This window comes from Pezoporus occidentalis, unplaced genomic scaffold (genome assembly GCF_034315485.1).
Source record: "Pezoporus occidentalis ecotype Australia unplaced genomic scaffold, CSIRO_AGI_Poc_V1 ctg641, whole genome shotgun sequence".
Classification (NCBI taxonomy): Eukaryota; Metazoa; Chordata; class Aves; order Psittaciformes; family Psittacidae; genus Pezoporus; species Pezoporus occidentalis.
The window spans coordinates 28,347-47,940 of record NW_026915989.1 but is presented as its reverse complement, the minus strand read 5'-3'; the positions used below and the strand labels follow the sequence as shown (position 1 = coordinate 47,940).

Here is a 19,594-nt window from a genome sequence, read left to right as displayed (position 1 = left end):
GGGGAGAGCCGGGAGCGGGCCCCGGGGCACCGGGAAAGCGGGATACCGGGATAACGGCACCGGGATACCGGGATAACGGCACCGGGATACCGGGAACAGCGCGGTAACGGCAGCGGGAGCACAACGGCACCGGGAGCACCGGAACATCCGGGATACCGGGACCGCCGCCATGGTGGGGGGGGGGGGGGGGGGGGGGCCTCTGAGGAGGGAGGGAGGGAGGGAGGGAGGGAGGGAGGGAGGGTGGGTCATGTGGAGGAGCGATCATGTGCCCCCATGGTGTCATGTGACCGACAGACCGACCTAACCATGGTCTGTCCACATCCTGAACTCAGACCCACAGCGACTCCCATGGACACACCCCCCCCCAGCCCCATAGCGACCCCCGTGTGACTTCCAGCCCCATAGTAACCCCTGTGTCCCCCCCAGCCCCATAGCGACCCCTGTGTGCTTTCCAGCCCCATAGCGACCCCCGTGTGACTTCCAGCCCCATAGCAAACCCTGTGTCCCCCCCAGCCCCATAGCAAACCGTGTCCCCCCCAGCCCCATAGCGACCCCCGTGTGCCTTCCAGCCCCATAGCGACCCCCCTGTTACCCCCAGCCCCATAGTGACCCCCGTGTGCCTTCCAGCCCCACAGCCACCCCTCTGTCTCCCCCCAGCCCCATAGCGACACCTGTGTGCTTTCCAGCCCCATAGCGACCCCCGTGTGACTTCCAGCCCCATAGCGACCCCTGTGTGCTTTCCAGCCCCATAGCGACCCCCGTGTGACTTCCAGCCCCATAGCAACCCCCGTGTGACTTCCAGCCCCATAGCAACCCCCGTGTGACTTCCAGCCCCATAGCGACCCCCGTGTGACTTCCAGCCCCATAGCGACCCCCGTGTGACTTCCAGCCCCATAGCGACCCCTGTGTGCTTTCCAGCCCCATAGCGACCCCCGTGTGACTTCCAGCCCCATAGCAACCCCCGTGTGACTTCCAGCCCCATAGCCACCCCCGTGTGACTTCCAGCCCCATAGCGACCCCCGTGTGACTTCCAGCCCCATAGCGACCCCCGTGTGACTTCCAGCCCCATAGCGACCCCCGTGTGACTTCCAGCCCCATAGCGACCCCCGTGTGACTTCCAGCCCCATAGCGACCCCCGTGTGACTTCCAGCCCCATAGCGACCCCCGTGTGACTTCCAGCCCCACAGCGGACCCCCGTGTGCCTTCCAGCCCCATTGTGACCCCCGTGTGCCCCCCAGCCCCATAGCGACCCCCGTGTGACTTCCAGCCCCACAGCGGACCCCCGTGTGCCTTCCAGCCCCATTGTGACCCCCGTGTGCCCCCCAGCCCCATAGCGACCCCCGTGTGACTTCCAGCCCCACAGCGGACCCCCGTGTGCCTTCCAGCCCCATTGTGACCCCCGTGTGCCCCCCAGCCCCATAGCAACCCCCGTGTGCCTTCCAGCCCCATAGCGACCCCCTTGTTACCCCCAGCCCCATCGTGACCCCCGTGTGCCTTCCAGCCCCATAGCGACCCCCCTGTCTCCCCCAGCCCCATAGCGACCCCCGTGTGACTTCCAGCCCCATAGCAAACCCTGTGTCCCCCCAGCCCCATAGTGACCCCCGTGTGCCTTCCAGCCCCATAGCGACCCCCCTGTTACCCCCAGCCCCATAGCGACCCCCATGTGACTTCCAGCCCTGTAGCGACCCCTCTGTCCCCCCCCAGCCCCATAGCGACCCCCGTGTGCCTTCCAGCCCCACAGCCACCCCTCTGTCTCCCCCCAGCCCCATAGCGCCCCCTGTGTGCCTTCCAGCCCCATAGCACCCCCCATGTGACTTCCAGCCCCATAGTGCCCCCCGTGTGCCTTCCAGCCCCATAGCGACCCCCGTGTGCCTTCCAGCCCCATAGCAACCCCTGTGTGCCTTCCAGCCCCACAGCGACCCCTCTGTCCCCCCACAGATCCACAGCAACTCCTGTGTCCCCTTCCAGCCCCATAGCAACCCCACAGCGGCTCCCACGTCCACCCCAGCCCCATAGCAACCCCCAGCCCCACAGTGACCTCCATGTCACCCCCAGCCCCCTAGTGACCCCTGTGTGCCTTCCAGCCCCACAGCGACCCCTCTGTCCCCCCCCAGCCCCATAGCGACCCCCGTTTGCCTTCCTGCCCCACAGTGACCCCTGTGTGCCTTCCAGCTCCACAGCGACACCTCTGTCCCCCCCCAGCCCCATAGCGACCCCCGTTTGCCTTCCTGCCCCACAGTGACCCCTGTGTGCCTTCCAGCCCCATAGCAACCCCTGTGTGCCTTCCAGCTCCACAGCGACACCTCTGTCCCCCCGCAGCCCCATAGCGACCCCCGTGTGCCTTCCAGCCCCATAGCGACCCCTCTGTCCCCCCCCAGATCCACAGCAACCCCTGTGTCCCCTTCCAGCCCCATAGTAGTCCCCCAGCCCTGCAGTGACTCCCACGTCCACCCCAGCCCCATAGCGACCCCCACCCCCACAGTGACCCCCATGTCACCCACAGCCCCATAGTGACCCCCATGTGCCTTCCAGCCCCACAGCGACCCCTTTGTCCCCCCCAGCCCCATAGCGCCCCCAGCCCCACAGCGACTCCCATGTCCACCCCAACCCCATAGCGACCCCCAGCCCCACAGCAACCCCCATGTCCCCCCAGCCCCATAGCCACCCCCATGTACCCTCCAGCCCCACAGCAACCCCTATGACCCCCGCAGCACCACAGCGACCCCCATGTCCCCTCCAGCCCTGCAGTGACCCCCATATCCCCCGCAGCCCCACAGCGAACCCCATGCCCCCTCCAGCCCCATAGCAACCCCCCAGCCCCACAGCGACTCCCACGTCCACCCCAGCCCCATAGCGATCCCCAGCCCCACAGCACCCCCCATATCCCCCCCCCCAGCTACCCCAGCCCCACAGCGCCCGCTGTCCCCGCAGATGCGGTTCATGCTGCTGTTCAGCCGGCAGGGGAAGCTCCGCCTGCAGAAGTGGTTCCTGGCCACGGCCGACAGGGACAAGAAGAAGCTGGTGCGGGAGCTGATGCAGGTGGTGCTGGCGCGCAAGCCCAAGATGTGCAGCTTCCTGGAGTGGAGGGACCTCAAGGTGGTTTACAAGAGGTGACAGCACCCGAACCGGCACCAAAACCCCTGACACCGACCCAAAAACACCTGAAATCCACCCAGAAACACACAAAAACACCTGAAATTCACCCAAAAACACATGAAATCCACCCAGAAACACCCAAAAACACCTGAAATTGACCCAGAAACACCCAAAACACCTGAAATCCACCCAGAAACACCCAAAAACACCTGAAATCCACCCAGAAACACACAAAACACCTGAAATTCACCCAAAAACACCTGAAATTGACCCAGAAACACCCAAAAACACCTGAAATCCACCCAGAAACACCCAAAACCACCTGAAATTCACCCAAAAACACCCAAAACACCTGAAATCCACCCAGAAACACCCAAAAACACCTGAAATCCACCCAGAAACACCCAAAAACACCTGAAATTCACCCAGAAACACCCAGAAACACCTGAAATTCACCCAGAAACACCTGAAATCCACCCAGAAACACCCAAAAACACCTGAAGTCCACCCAGAAACACACAAAAACACCTGAAATTGACCCAGAAACGCCTGAAATCGGCCCTGAAACACCCAACACCACCTGAAATTCACCCAGAAACACACAAAAACACCTGAAATTCACCCAGAAACACCCCAAAACACCTGAAATCCACCCAGAAATACCCCAAAACACCTAAAATTCACCCAGAAACACCCAAAACACCTGAAATCGACACAGAAACACCCAAAAACACATGAAATTCACCCAGAAACACCCCAAAACACCTGAAATCCACCCAGAAATACCCCAAAACACCTAAAATTCACCCAGAAACACCCAAAACACCTGAAATCGACACAGAAACACCCAAAAACACATGAAATTGACCCAGAAACGCCCAAAACCACCTGGAATTCACCCAGAAACACCTGAAATTCACCCAGAAACACCCAAAAACACCTGAAATCAACCCAAACCCACCTGAAATCGACCCAGAAACGACCAAAGCCACCTGAAATCGGCCCTGAAACACCCAAATCCACCTGAAATCGACCCCAAAACACCCCAGAAACACCCAGCCCCCCCTGAAATTGAACCAAAACCACCTGAAATCGACTCAGAAACACCCAACCCCCCCTGAAATCGACCCAGAAACACCCAAAACTACCTGAAATTGACCCCAAACCACCCCAAAATTACCTGAAATATCCCCAAAAACGCCCCAAAACCACACAAACCAAACCAAAATCACCCAAAAACTACTAAATCTACCCAAAACCACCCAAACCAGCTCAGAAACACCTGAAATCACCCCCAAACCAACTCAAACCAACCCAAACCCACCTGAAATAGACCCCCAAAACCACTTGAAATAGACCTAAAAACAACCAAACCAACCCCAAAACACCTGAAATCACTCCAAAACCAACCCAAACCCACCTGAAATCGACCCCAAAACACCCTAGAAATACCTGAAATAGACCCCAAAACTCCCCAAAACCACCCAGCCTAATCCAAAACCACCTAAAATCAATCCAAAAACACCCAACCTACCCAAAATCACCCCAAAACCCACTAAAATCTACCCCAAAACCACCCAAACCAACCCCAACGCACTTGAAATTGACCCAAGAACACCCAAACCAGCCCAGAAACACCTGAAATCACCTCAAAACAACCTGAAATCACCCCCAAACCAACCCAAACAACCCCAAAACTACCTGAAATCGACCCAAAACCACCCAAGCCAACCCCGAATCACCCCAACCGCCCCTGAAACCAACCCTGAACCACCCCAAAACCACCTGAAACCAACCCAGACCAACTCAAAATCACCCCAAGCCCACTTGAAATCAACCCAGAAACACCACAAAGCCACCCCAACCAACCCCAAAACACCTGAAATCAACCCAAAACCAACCCAAACCCCCCTGAAACCAAGCTAAAATCACCCCAAAAACACTTGAAACCACCCCAAACACACCAAAAACCACTCCAAACCATGGGTTTGGGATATTTTGGGGTGGTTTTAGGGTGCAAAGTAGGTTCCATCACCCCACACCGTGGTTTTTGGGTGGATTTAGGTGGTTTAAGGTGGTTTTGGGGTGGTTTTAGGGTGCAAGGTGGGTTCCAGCACCACATGCCATGGGTTTGGGGTGGTTTTAGGGTGTTTTAGTGTGGTTGGGGGGGGTTCTAGGAGTAGGTAGGGGTGGTTTTAGGGTGCAAGGTGGGTCACAGCACCCCACACCATGGTTTTGGGGTGGTTTTGAGTGGTTTAAGGTGGCTTCAGGGGAGTTTTGGGGTGTTCTGTGATGGTTTTAGGGTACAAGTTGGGTTCCACCATGGGTTTGGGGTGGGTTTAAGGTGTTTTTAGATAGTTTAAGGTGAGGGTTTTGGTGGTTTTAGGGTGTTCGGGGGGGTATTTGAGGGTGTTCAGGGGGTATTGGGGGGGGTGAGGGTGTTTTGGGGATGTTTTGGTGTGGTTTAGGGTGTTTGGGGAGTGTTTTGGGATGTTCTGGGTGTGTTTTGGGGTGGTTTAGTGTGTTTTAGGGTGTTTGAGGATGTTCTAAGGGTGGTTTGGGAGTGGTCTTGGGGTGTTTTTAGGGTGTTTTGGGGTGTTTGAGGGTATTTTGGGGTGGTTTGGGGTTTTTGGGGATGGTTTGGGGTGTTTGAGGATGTTCTGGGTATGTTTTGGGGTGGTTTAGTGTGTTTTAGGGTGTTTGAGGATGTTTTAAGGGTGTTTTGGGGTGGTTTGGGAGTGGTTTTAGGGTGTTTTGGGTGGTTTAGTGTGGTGTTTTAGGGTGTTTGAGGGTGTTTTGGGGTGTTTGAGGTGTTTGGCGATGGTTTGGGGTGTGTAAGGGTGTTTGAGGATGTTCTGGGTGTGTTTTGGGGTGGTTTAGTGTCTTTTAGGCTGTTTGAGGATGTTTTAAGTGTGGTTTGGGAGTGGTTTTGGAGTGGTTTAGGGTGGTTTGGGAGTGGTTTTGGGGTGGTTTAGGGTGGTTTGGGGTGGTTTAGTGTGGTTTGGGGTGTTTGAGGGTGTTTTGGAGGGTGTTTTTGGGTGTTTTAGGGTGGTTTGGGGTGTTTGAGGGTGTTTTGGAGGGTGGTTTTGGGTGTTTTAGGGTGGTTTGGGGTTTTTGGGGTGGTTTGGGGTGTTTTGGGGTGTTTTAGGGTGGCTTTGGGGGTGTTTTGGGGTGGTTTAGGGTGTTTTGGAGTGTTTTGGGGTGGTTTAGGGTGGTTTAGGGTGTTTTGGGGTGTTTTCACGTGTTTTGGGGCTGTTTGAGGGTGTTTTAGGGTGGTTCTGGCTCCAGCCCCCCCATCCCTGCTGCCTGCCCCCCAGGTACGCCAGCCTCTACTTCTGCTGCGCCATCGAGGGGCAGGACAATGAACTCATCACGCTGGAGCTCATCCACCGCTACGTGGAGCTGCTCGACAAGTACTTCGGCAGCGTGAGTGGGGTGCCCCATAGACACCCCATAGACACCCCATAGACACCCTATAGACACCCCATAGATACCCCATAGACATCCCATGGACACCCTATAGACATCCCATAGACTTCCCATAGACATCCCATAGACATCCCATAGATACCCGATGGACACCCCATAGACACCCCATAGACACCCTATAGACATCCCATAGACATCCCATAGACACCCCATAGACACGCCATAGACATCCCATGGACACCCCATAGACATCCCATAGACTTCCCATAGATACCCCATGGACACCCCATAGACACCCCATGGACAACCCATAGACACCCCATGGACACCCCATAGACACCCCATGGACAACCCATAGACACCCCATGGACACCCCATAGACACCCCATAGACATCCCATAGACACCCCATAGACTTCCCATGGACACGCCATAGACACCCCATAGACATCCCATGGGCACCCCATGGACAACCCATACACTTCCCATAGAAACCCCATGGACACCCCATAGACACCCCATGGACATCCCATTGACATCCTATAGACACCCCATAGAGACCCCATGGACACCCCATGGATACCCTATAGACACCCCATAGACCCCCCATAGACATCCCATGGGCACCCCATAGACACCCCATGGACAACCCATAGACACCCCATGGGCACCCCATAGACATCCCATAGACAGCCTATAGACATCTCATGGACACCCCATTGACATCCCATGGACACCACATAGACACCCCATAGACATCCCATTGACACCCCAGGGACACCCGTGGGCACCCCAATAGGCACCATAAGCACCCGCCTAGGCACCCCATAGACACCCCAATGGGCATCCCCAATGGGCACCCTCATTGGCACCCCGATGGACACCCCCAGGGACGCCCCATTGAGCACCCCATGGAAACCACCATTGGCACCCCCATGGGCACCACAGGCACACCCCCAGGAGCACCCAATGGCCACCAGGATCACCCCACAGATACCAGGCCCACCCCAAAATCCATCCCATGGTCCTGGGCACACCCCAAGCTCCATCCCATGGGCATGGACCCACCCCAAGCTCCATCCCATGGTCCTGAACCCACCCCAAGCTCCATCCCATGGTCCTGAGCCCAGCCCAAGCTCCATCCCATGGTCCTGAACCCACCCCAAGCTCCATCCCATGGTCCTGGGCCCACCCCAAGCTCCATCCCATGGTCCTGAACCCACCCCAAGCTCCATCCGGTGGTCCTGGGAGCACCCCAAGCTCCATCCCGTGGGGCAGCAGGTCCATGGAGGGCTCTCCGGGCAGGTCTGCGAGCTGGACATCATCTTCAACTTCGAGAAGGCGTACTTCATCCTGGACGAGTTCGTGATGGGCGGCGAGATCCAGGACACCTCCAAGAAGAGCGTCCTCAAGGCCATCGAGCAGGCGGATCTGCTGCAGGAGGTCAGGGACCCCCTTCCACCCCTAGGGGGCACCCCACAGCACCCCTACAGAGCACCCTTATGGAGCATCCCATAGCACCCCTAGGGAGCACCCCAGAGCACCCCAGAGTACCCCTAGGGAGCACCCTTAAGGAGCACCCCATAGCACCCTTTGGGAGCACCCTTATGGAGCACCCCATAGCACCCCTAGGGAGCACCCTTATGGAGCATCCCATAGCACCCCTAGGGAGCACCCCAGAGCACCCCACAGCACCCCTAGGGAGCACCCCAGAGAACCCCATAGCACCCCTAGGGAGCACCCCAGAGCACCCCTATGGAGCACCCCATAGCACCTCTAGGGAGCACCCCAGAGCCCCCCATAGCACCCCTAGGGAGCACCCCAGAACACCCCACAGCACCCCTAGGGAGCACCACAGAGCACCCCAGAGCACCGCAGAGCAATCCTAGGGAGCACCCCACAGCAACCCTAGGGAGCACCCCTATGGAACACCCCATAGCACCCCTAGGGAGCACCGCATAGCACCCCATAGCACCCCTATGGAACACCCCATAGCACCCCTAGGGAGCACCCCACAGCACCCCTAGGAAGCACCCCAGACCAACCCTAGGGAGCAGCCCTATGGAACACCCCATAGCACCCCTATGGAGCACCCCTATGGAGCGCCCCATAGCACCCCTATGGAGCACCCCTGTAGAACACCCCATAGCACCCCTATGGAACACCTCTATGGAGCACCCCTGTGGAACACCCCATAGCACCCCTATAGAGCACCCCTGTAGAACACCCCATAGCACCCCTATGGAAAACCCCTGTGGAACATCCCGTGGCACCCCTATGGAGCACCCCTGTGGAACACCCTCAAACACCCCCAAGGGCCCCCCTAGACACCCCTATGGAACACCCCATAGCACCCCTATGGAACATCCCAAACCTCCCCTATGGAGCCCCCAAACACCCCTGTGGAACCCCCAGCACCCCTATGGAGCACCCATATGGAACCTCCAAACTCACCTATGGAATACCCCTATAGAACCCAACTACTCTCATAGACCCCCCCCATAGGATCCCCAGATCCCCTATAGACCCCCCATGATGTCCTGGTCCCCCACAAAGTCCCTTATAGCCCCCTAATACCCCTATAGCCCCCCCATAGGATCATGGTGCCCCCCCCAGATCCCCTATAGACCCCCCCATGATGTCCTGGTCCCCCACAAAGTCCCTTATAGCCCCCTTAATACCCCTATAGCCCCCCCATAGAATCATGGTGCCCCCCCAGATCCCCTATAGACCCCCTCTATGAGGTCCTCTTGACCCCCCCCCAAAGTCCCCTATAGGGGGGCCCTATAACCACTTTATGGGGACCTCTAACACCCCTATAGGCCCCCTGTAGGGTCTTGATACCCCCTTAAAGTCCCCTGTAGCCCACTGATGAAGTCCTGCTATACCCCAACATCCCCTATAGACCCCAGCTGCTCCCATACCCACCCCCCCATAGGACCACGGTGCCCCCAATATAGGGCCTTCTTGTGCCTTTTGCCCCCCCCCCCCATAAGTGGGCGCTGTCACCCCATATATAAGGGACCCCCATGTGTCATTTGGGGGGGGGGTCCCCTCTTTATGCCCCCCCCGTGGGTAAGCAGCACTCCATATATATAGGGCACCCCCATATATGTTTTGGGGGGGGTCCTCTCTTTATGCCCCCCCTTAGGTTGGTGCTGTCACCCCATACATAGGGGACCCCAGTATGTCATTTGGGAGGGGGGAGTTCCCCTTTATCCCACCCCTTCTGCCCCCCAAGCCCTAACCCATTTCCCCCCCCCATAGGAGGATGAGTCCCCCCGCAGCGTGCTGGAAGAGATGGGGCTGGCATAGCCCACCCGTATGGGGTGTGGGGGGACACCCCCATATTAATGCCCCTCCCCCCCCCCCATTCATCCACATGGGACCAACCCTGGACACAACAACAGGGAGGGGGAGGCACCCCAAAAGGCCCCCCACAAGCTGTAAATATATATATATATGGGGGGGCATCCCCTTATTGGGGGGGGGCAGCGCTTCAGGGTCCCTGTGCCCCCCCCCCCCCCCAATGGACCCTGTTTTTGGGGGGGGGGATCACAAGTGGGTGCCCCCACCCAAAGTGACCCTTTTTGGGGTGCTGGGGGGGGTGGTGACAGGGACCCCCCCCTTGTCCCTTGGGGGTTCCCTCCTTTGGGGGGGTCACTCATTTGGGGACCCCCCAATAATGGGACCATCCTCCTGCTGTCCCCCCTATGGAATAAAGCCTATGGAGCACCCCCCCCATGCTGAGTTCTTTTGGGGTGCTGTGTTATAGTGGGGAGGGGGGTCATGGGGCCAATATGGGGGTGTGGGAGGGCCCCCCCCAGGATCGAGGGTAACTCATACTAAAATAGTCGCTTTTATTCGATAGCAAAAGTCAATGATGGGGTATTTACAACCCCCCCCATGGGGGGGTCTCTAGGGCTAGAATGGGGGGGGGGTCCTAAGGATGGAGGGGGGGAGTCTAGGGCTGGAAGTGGGGCAATTCCAGGGATGAAACCAGGTTGGAATTGTGGGGGCAGGAGCTGGAATTGGGGGGCATAGGACATGGGGGGGGGGGCTCAGCAATGGGAACGGGGAGGAACACAACACCCGAGCAGGATAAATGGGGGAGTCCTAATTGGGGATGAGGGGGGGGGTTGTGCCCCCCCTATGGGAACCCCCTGGGGGGGCCCCCCAAAACCCTCTCCAGGTACCGCTGCAGCTCCCGATCCCGAAGAGGCGGCGGGGGCCGGCGCGGGGGGGGCAGGAAAGTCCGGCCTGGAATGTGATTGGAGATGGGAACGGGGCGGCTTTGGGGCTGGGGGGGGTGGATAAGGCGGGGGGGGGCCCCGATGGTGGCCTCTTGCTTGCGTTTCTGCTCCACGTCGTGGATGATGTCCACGACGTCGTCCGCGGGGAGGTGGAGTTTGCTGGAGAGCTCGATGAGTTGGTCAATGGTGCCGGGGTCCAGGTCGTCCACCTCGGCCGGATCCTGTGGCTGGAGCTCGTTGGATCCCATCGGGATCTCATTGGAACCCATCGGGATCTCATTGGAACCCATCGGGACCTCGTTGGAACCCATCGGGACGTCGTTGGTACCCATTGGGACGTCGTTGGTATCCATCAGGATGTCATTGGTACCCATCGGGATGTCGTTGGTACCCATCGGGATCTTGTTGCCTCTTGGGATCATCCCTCCTCTTGGGATCATCTCTCCTCTTGGGATCATCTCTCCTCTTGGGATCATCCCTCCTCTTGGGATCATCTCTCCTCTTGGGATCATCCCGCCTCTTGGGATCATCCCTCCTCTTGGGATCATCTCTCCTCTTGGGATCATCCCACCTCTTGGGATCATCTCTCCTCTTGGGACCACGCCGCCTCTCGGAAGGATCTCGTTGTCCTCCAACCCCCCGTTGCCTTCAAACCCATCGTTGCCGTCATCAAACCCATCGCTGCCGTCCCCCCCTTTCCCCTTCCCTCCCCGGTTCTCCTCGCCTCCATCCCCGGCTTCGAAGCCTTCCTCCATGCCCTCCCCATCGTCATCCTCGGGCTCGGCCTCTTCCGACCTCTTATCCTCAGCCGGCGCCGCACCGGGCCCTCGGAGCAGGTACCGCAGGAGCAGATCCGAGGCCAGGTCCGCCAATCGCTCCTCCTCGGCCGCCGCTTTCCTCGCCGCCTCCGCCTGCCTCCGGCTCTCGGCCAGCTCCTCGTAGCGCCGCTCGAGCAGGCGGTGCTCCAGGCTCTGCTGCTGCCGGAGCTGCCGGGAGCTCGGCCAGCCCCGTTCCCGGTCCCGTTCCCGATCGCGCTGCCGGTCCCGTTTGGCTTCGGCACGGAGCCGTCCGAGCTCTTCCAGGTCCTTCAAGACCTCGTTGTGGGCTCCCAAAGGAGCCGAGCGCTTGTTCAAGGCGTGGGGGGGAGCGGGAGAAGGGGGAGCCGGGGGGGGGCGAGGGGTGGGTTTGGGGTGGCTCTGCACCAAGAGGCTGATGGAGAGGAGCAGGGCGGCGCTGCGGAGGGGGCGGGCAGGGGCCGCCATGGAGCCTGTGGGGAGGGGAAGGGGGGGGACATAGGGGAGTGAGGGGGGGCACAAGAGGGATTCGGGGGTGGGGAAGACAGGGGGGATGTGGGGGGCACAGGAGGGATGGGGAGACAGGAGGAGGGATGGGGGGGGCACAAGAGGGATTCGGCGGTGGGGGGACAGGGGGGGATGTGGGGGGCACAGGAGGGATGGGGAGACAGGAGGAGGGATGGGGCGGCACAAGAGGGGTGGGGGGTGGGGGAGACAGGGGGGATGTGGGGGGCACAGGAGGGATGGGGGGTGGGAGGACAGGGGGATGTGAGGGGCACAGGAGGGATATAGGGGGCACAAGAGGGATGGGGGGGGGACAGGAGGGATGTGGGGGGCACAAGAGGGATGGGGGGTGGGGGGACAGGAGGGATGGGGGGGGGCACAGGAGGGATGGGAGGACGAGGGGGCACAGGAGGGATGTGGGGGGCACAGGAGGGATGTGGGGATGGGGGGGATGTGTGGGCCACAGGAGTGATAGGGGGGTTGGGGGGACAGGAGGGATGGGGGGCACAGGAGGGATGGGGGGGTGGGGGAGACAGGAGGGATGTGGGGGGCACAGGAGGGATGTGGGGATGGGGGGACAGGGGGGATGTGGGGGGCACAGGAGGGATGTGGGGATGGGGGAACAGGAGGGATGTGGGGGGCACAGGAGGGATGTGGGGATGGGGAGGGCACAGGAGGGATATGGGGGGCACAGGAGGGATGTGGGGGGCACAGGAGGGATGTAGGAATGGGGGAACAGGAGGGATGTGGGGGGCACAGAAGGAATATGGGGATGAGGAGGGATGAGTCCCAATGTGGGGCTCATCCCCCCCCCCCCAGTGCACCATCCCTATGTGCTACAGGGACCTTGTGTCCCCTATGGGACCCCCCCCGTGTGTGTCCCTCCATGGGATACCCCCTGTGCCCCCTCTCCATGATCCCCCCGGGACCCCCATGGGAACACCCCCATGTCCCCCCTCCCCACATCCCCATATCCCCCCCCCATATCCCCCTCCCCATGTTCTCCCCCCCCCCCCCGGGACACCCCCATTTTCTGGTTGATGCAATGATGGGGGGGGGGGGGACACACACGACACCGAGCTCAGTTTTGGGTGTAGCTGCCCCCCCCCCCATTTATGGGGCTCATCCACATCCCCTGCCCCCCCCCACCCGCCCCATCGCCATGTCCCACCTCTACCCCCAGGGTGCTGCAGTGATGGGGGGGGGTGCCCAAATGTTCCCCCCCCCCCCAGTTTTGGGGCTCACCCCCATGGTTTGCCCCCCCCCATCCCCATGCAGACCCTCCCCTAAGCCCCCGATGCCGGTTGATGATGGGGGGGGGGGAGGAGGTTGCATGTGCGAGGCGTGTGCGCACGCGTGTCCATACGAGCACATACATGTAACATGCGATGACGCGGCGTCACGACACACGGAAAGGGGGGGGGGGGGAGGATGTTGCGGGGTGACACACGCACCCCCCCATAGAACACACGCAAACACGCGTGTGCACCCCACAAACGCCCCCCCACCCAACCCCCCCCCCAACCCCTTTTCACACGCCCAAAACCCCATTTGGGAATGTGGGGGGGACACCCCTTCCAACCGCCCCCCCCCGCCCCCCAGTCGGGACCAATAACGGGGTTCGGGGGGGTCAAGCGCTATTTACCGGCTCCGGGGGGGTCTCTGCAGATCCGGGGTCTCTCCCTTCACCCCCCCACTTCTTCCAAATTGGGGGGGGGGGGGGGGGGGGATGGTTGGCGAGGGGGGGGGGGAGGGGGATTCGATGCGCAGTGCGGATGGGGAGGGGGGGGTCGCGATAGGGGGGGGTATCGCGATAAAGGGGGGGGGATCCCGATAAAGGGGGGGTCCCGGCCCTCGCCGCCGTCTCGCCCTTCAGCACCCTGGACAGCGGCGGCGCCGCCCCCTTTATACGCGCGGGGCCCCACGTGGGGGGTCGCCATTGACGTCAATGGCCCATTCATAAAATCCGGCCGGGCCTGGGAAAAAAGGGGGGGGGGTTTCGCGCATGCTCAGAGCGCCCCGCGCGGGGAGCTGCCGCGGGATGAATGAATGAGGGGGGATGAATGAATGGGGGGGGGGGGGGCGTTACACACACACCCCCCGTGCCCTATAGAGCCCCTGTGCTTACATAGAGCCCTATAAACCCCCCATGCCCATATACAGCCACCTACACACCCATAGACCCCTATACACCCCATATACACTCATAGACCCCTATACACCCCCTATACACACATAGACCCCTATACACCCCATATACACTCATAGACCCTATACACCCCCTATACACACATAGACCCCTACACACCCCCTATACACACATAGACCCCTATACACCCCATATACACTCATAGACCCCTATACACTCATAAACCCCTATACACCCCCTCCACACCCATAGACCCCTATACACACATAGACCCCTATACAGCCACCTACACACCCATAGACCCCTATACGCCCCCTATACATCCATAGACCCCTATACACATATAGACCCCTATACACCCCCTATACACACATAGTCCCCTGTACACCCCATATACACACAGTCCCCTATACACCCACTATACACACACAGACCCCTATACACCCCCTATACACACATAGTCCCCTATACACCCCATATACACACAGTCCCCTATACACCCCCTATACACACATAGACCCCTATACGCCCCCTATACACACATAGACCCCTCTACACCCCCTACATACACATATAGCCCCCCATATAACCCCCATATCTCTATACACACCCCCTACCCCCCCACACTCCTATACACACCCCCTATACACCCTCTCCCATACACACCCCCTCCATCCCCCCATAGTACCCCTCTTCACCCCCCTACACAATCCATACAGGCCCCATCGCACTGCACGTGCCCTATAGACACCCCCAAGGTCACCCTTGTGCACGTGTATCTATGGGGAGGGCGCACGTATGTGTCTATACGTGCCCCTATGCGTGTGCACGTATGTGCCTGTGTGTGTCTATACACACGCGTGTCTGCCTATAGGAGGGTACCGTCACATGCACACGCGTGTACACGTGTGGACGCGTGTTCCTATGGGGGGGAGCGCACATACACACGCGTGAGCGTCCCCTCAGCCTGCCTATATGTGCATCCATCCCCACATGCCCCTACACCCATGCACCTATAGGTCTCTCCAGCCCCCCCACCGCCCCTATAGGTCTCCCTATAGGTGCTCCCCCCCCCCCGCCAGCACTGCGGGAGGAGGTGACTCACCAATGCAGCTGTACTGGGGGGGGGGGTGAGTGTGTAGGTGATGGGGGGGGGGCCTTATAGAGCTCCGACGCCTCCCCCACCTATAGAGGGGGGGGGCGGGATGAGTCACTAATTGCTGCAGCTGCCTCAGCAACGGGGGGAGTATGGGGGGGTATAGGGAGAAAGGGGGTGGAGGGGGGGTGGGAAGGTGAATGGGGTATATAGGGAACAAGGGGGTGTATAGGGGTGGGAAGGTGAATGGGGTATATAGGGAACAAGGGGGTGTATAAGGGTGGGAAGGTGAATGGGGTATACAGGGAATAAGGGGGTGTATAAGGGTGGGAAGGTGAATGGGGTATACAGGGAATAAGGGGGTGTATAGGGGGTGGGAAGGTGAATGGGATATATAGGGAACAAGGGGGTGTATAGGGGTGGGAAGGTGAATGGGGTATATAGGGAACAAGGGGGTGTATAGGGGTGGGAAGGTGAATGGGGTATATAGGGAACAAGGGGGTGTATAGGGGTGGGAAGGTGAATGGGGTATATAGGGAACAGGGGGGTGTATAGGGGTGGGAAGGTGAATGGGATATATAGGGAATAAGGGGGTGTATAAGGGTGGGAAGGTGAATGGGGTATACAGGGAATAAGGGGGTGTATAGGGGGTGGGAAGGTGAATGGGATATATAGGGAATAAGGGGGTGTATAGGGGTGGGAAGGTGAATGGGGTATATAGGGAATAAGGGGGTGTATGGGGGTGGGTAGCTGAATGGGGTATATAGGGGACAAAGGGGTGTATAGGGGTGGGGAGGTGAATGGGGTATATAGGGAACAGGGGGGTGTATGGGGGTGGGTAGGTGAAGGGGGTATATAGGGAATAAGGGGGTGTATAGGGGTGGGAAGGTGAATGGGGTATATAGGGAACAGGGGGGGTGTATAGGGGTGGGAAGGTGAATGGGGTATATAGGGAACAAAGGGGTGTATAGGGGTGGGAAGGTGAATGGGGTATATAGGGAACAAGGGGGGGTATAGGGGGTGGGAAGGTGAATGGGGTATATAGGGAACAGGGAGGTGTATAGGGGTGGGAAGGTGAATGGGGGCATATATAGGGAGGAGGGGGCTGCCCAGCGAGAAAAGGGGTGTATGGGTCATGTATAGGGCTTGGGGGGGGGGGGTTAACTGAAGGCAGGGGCACTGTATAGGTTTGGAGGGGCTCTATAGGGGCTGGGGGAGCTCTATAGGAGCTTGAGGGGGGCTGTAGAGAGCCTGGGAGGGATTGTATAGGGGCTGGGGGGGCTATAGGGCCTGGGTGAGGATGTAGAAGGACTTTGGGGGGTTCTATGGGTGGTTGGGGGGTCCCTAGGAGGCTTGGTGGGGGTTTACAGGGGCTGGGGAAGCCTCTATTGTGGATTTGATGGTGTTGATAGGGGCTTGGGGGCCTCTATAGGGGCCTTTGGGGGGTCTATAGGGTCTGGGGGAGGGTCTATAGGGGCCTTTTGGGGTCTATATGGTCCGGGGGAGTGTCTATAGGGATCTTTCGGGGGTCAATAGGGGCCTTTGGGGGGGTCTGTATGGTTTGAGGAAGGGTCTATAGGGGGCTTTCTGGGGTCTGTAGGGGCCTCTGGGAGGGTCTATAGGGTCATTGGGAGGGTCTATAGGAGGCTTTGGGGGGTATATATGGTCCGGGGGAGGATCTATAGGGATCTCTGGGGGGGTCTATAGTGTCTGGGGGAGGGTCTGTAGGGGGCTTGGTGGGGGGGGGGTCTATAGCGTCCGGGAGAGGATCTATAGGGGACTTGGGGGGGAGGGGGGTCTATAGGGGCCTTTTGGGGTCCATATGGGGCTGCCCCCCCCCCCCCCCCGCTGCCTCCCGTGGATGATTCACCCTGCGGCAGCCGCGCCCCCCCCCGGGGGGGGAGGGGAGGCGGTGACATCACCTCGGGATCACGTGGGGGGGGGTCTCCTACTGCAGCGGGAGGAGCGGACACCCCCCCTTCCCCCCCCACCCCCCCGACCTTGGGGGTGACCCTGACACCCCCCCACCTCCACCCCCCCCCGTTGCCATGGCAGCCGTTGCCACTGCCCGAGCATCCCCCTGTTGCTAGGCCACCGGTTGCTAGGGACCCCCCTGTTGCAATAGCATCCTCCCCCGTTGCCATGGCAGCCGTTGCTAGGGACATAGCATTCCCCCCCCCCCCCGTTGTCATGGCAGCTGTTGCTAGGGACATAGCATTCCCCCCCCCGTTGCCATGGCAGCCGTTGCTAGGTACCCAGCATCCCCCTGTTGCTATGCCAGCGGTTGCTACGAACCGAGCATCCCCCAGCTACCATGGCAGCCGTTGCTACGGACCGAGCATCCACCGTTGCCATGGCAGCCGTTGTTAGGGACCCAGAATTCCCCCCCCCCCCGCGCGCGACACGGCCCCCGCTCCGCCCCGCTGGCCCCATGGCTCCGCAGCAGCGCTTCCGCCCGGGGAGCTGAAGGACCCGGGTTCGAGACCCGCTCGGGTACGAGCCCTCCCTGCGCTCCGCTGGGCGCGTAGCGGCCCCCATTGCATCTGCACCCCCCTCACTGCACCCCCCTTTTACATCATCCTCCCCCACTGCCCAAACCCCCCATCACACCCCCCCCCGGCACCCCTCATTACCCCCGCATCCCCACCATTGACCCCGATTGCACCCCCTTGCACCCTCACCCCCATTGCCCCCCATTGCCCCCGTTGCTCCCCATTTCACCCCATTCCCCCCATTACTTCTACTGACCCCCACTACCCCCCATTGCCTCTCATTGCCCCCCATTCCCCCCATGCTCCCCTTTATGTCCCCATTATTCCCCCATTACCCCCCATTCCCTCCCATTCACCCCCATTCCCTTCCATAATCCCCATTCCCCCATTCCCTCCCTTTAACCCCCATTACCCCCCATTCCCCCATTCCCTTCCATTATCCCCATTCCCCCATTCCTCCTATTGCCCTTTCTCCCCGTTCCCCCCATTTATCCCCCCATTATCCCCTCCATTCCCTCCCATTCCCCCATTCCCTTCCATTATCCCCATTCCCCCCATTCCCTCCTTTTATCCTCCATTAGCACCCCCATTCCCTCCCATTCCCCCCATTCCTTTCCATTATCCCCATTATCCCCATTCCCCCCCATTCCTTTCCATTATCCCCATTATCCCCATTCCCCCCATTCCTTTCCATTATCCCCATTATCCCCATTCCCCCCATTTATCCCCCATTATCCCCCATTCTCTCCCTTTATGCCCCCATTCCCCCATTCCCTCCCATTCCCCCCATTTCCTTCTATTATCCCCATTCCCCATTTATCCCCCCATTATCCCCCCATTACCTCCCTTTATCCCCCATTATCCCCCCATTCCCTCCCTTTATCCCCCCATTCCCTCACATTCCCCCATTCCCCCATTTATCCCCCATTCCCTCACATTCCCCCATTCCCCCATTTATCCCCCATTCCCCCCCATTCCCTCACATTCCCCCATTCCCCCATTTATCCCCATTATCCCCCCATTCCCTCCCTTTATCCCCCCATTCCCCCCATTTATCCCCCCATTCCCCCCCATTCCCTCACATTCCCCCCATTCCCCCCATTTATCCCCCATTATCCCCCCATTCCCTCCCTTTATTCCCCCACTACCCCCCATTCCCTCCCTTTATCCCCCCACTACCCCCCCATTCCCTTCCATTATCCCCATTTCTCCCCATTTATCCCCATTCCCCCCATTCCCTCCCATTCCCTTCCATTATCCCCATTATCCCCATTTATTCCCCATTATCCCCCCCATTCCCTCCCTTTATCCCCCCCATTCCCCCCCATTCCCTTCCATTATCCCCATTTAGCCCCCATTATCCCCCCATTCCTTCCCTTTATTCCCCCCATTCCCCCCATTCCCTTCCATTATCCCCATTTAGCCCCCATTATCCCCCCATTCCCCCCCATTCCCTCACATTCCCCCCATTCCTTCCCTTTATCCCCCCACTACCCCCCATTCCCCTCCATTATCCCCATTTATCCCCATTTATCCCCATTCCCCCCCATTATCCCCCCATTCCCTTCCATTATCCACAATTAGCCCCCATTCCCTTCCATTATCCCCATTTACCCCCATTATCCCCGTTCCCATTTACCCCCATTATCCCCCCATTCCCCCCCATTCCCCCCCTTTATCCTTCCCATTCCCCCCCGCCCCATTCCCCGTTCCTCCGCTGCCCGCGCATGCGCGCAGGCGGCGGCGCCAGGATTCGGCGCGGGGCGCGCAGCTGCGGCAGGC

The 19,594-nt window shown here is 59.6% G+C and overlaps 2 protein-coding genes across 4 annotated transcripts; one reads left to right on the top strand and one right to left on the bottom strand.

Annotated features, from left to right (window-relative positions):
- Positions 1-58: 58 nt before the first annotated feature.
- On the top strand, positions 59-10,036 carry AP1S1 (adaptor related protein complex 1 subunit sigma 1). Of its 2 annotated transcripts, none has more exons than XM_062640351.1 (5): positions 59-172; positions 2,932-3,110; positions 6,414-6,531; positions 7,839-7,967; positions 9,792-10,036. In XM_062640351.1, the coding sequence occupies exons 1-5, from the start codon at positions 170-172 to the stop codon at positions 9,837-9,839; spliced, it is 477 nt and encodes a 158-aa protein (XP_062496335.1). In that variant the 5' UTR covers positions 59-169; the 3' UTR covers positions 9,840-10,036. The 2 variants fall into 2 exon arrangements, with proteins under 2 accessions (XP_062496335.1, XP_062496334.1); XM_062640350.1 differs by having other exon boundaries at positions 6,414-6,522; positions 7,830-7,967; positions 9,792-10,035.
- Positions 10,037-10,581: 545 nt separating this feature from the next.
- VGF (VGF nerve growth factor inducible) lies at positions 10,582-11,436 on the bottom strand. Of its 2 annotated transcripts, none has more exons than XM_062640348.1 (2): positions 11,380-11,436; positions 10,582-11,235 (listed from the first exon to the last, which is right to left on the bottom strand). In XM_062640348.1, the coding sequence occupies exon 2, from the start codon at positions 11,233-11,235 to the stop codon at positions 10,675-10,677; it is 561 nt and encodes a 186-aa protein (XP_062496332.1). In that variant the 5' UTR covers positions 11,380-11,436; the 3' UTR covers positions 10,582-10,674. The 2 variants fall into 2 exon arrangements, with proteins under 2 accessions (XP_062496332.1, XP_062496333.1); XM_062640349.1 differs by having other exon boundaries at positions 10,582-11,204; positions 11,349-11,403.
- Positions 11,437-19,594: the final 8,158 nt, after the last annotated feature.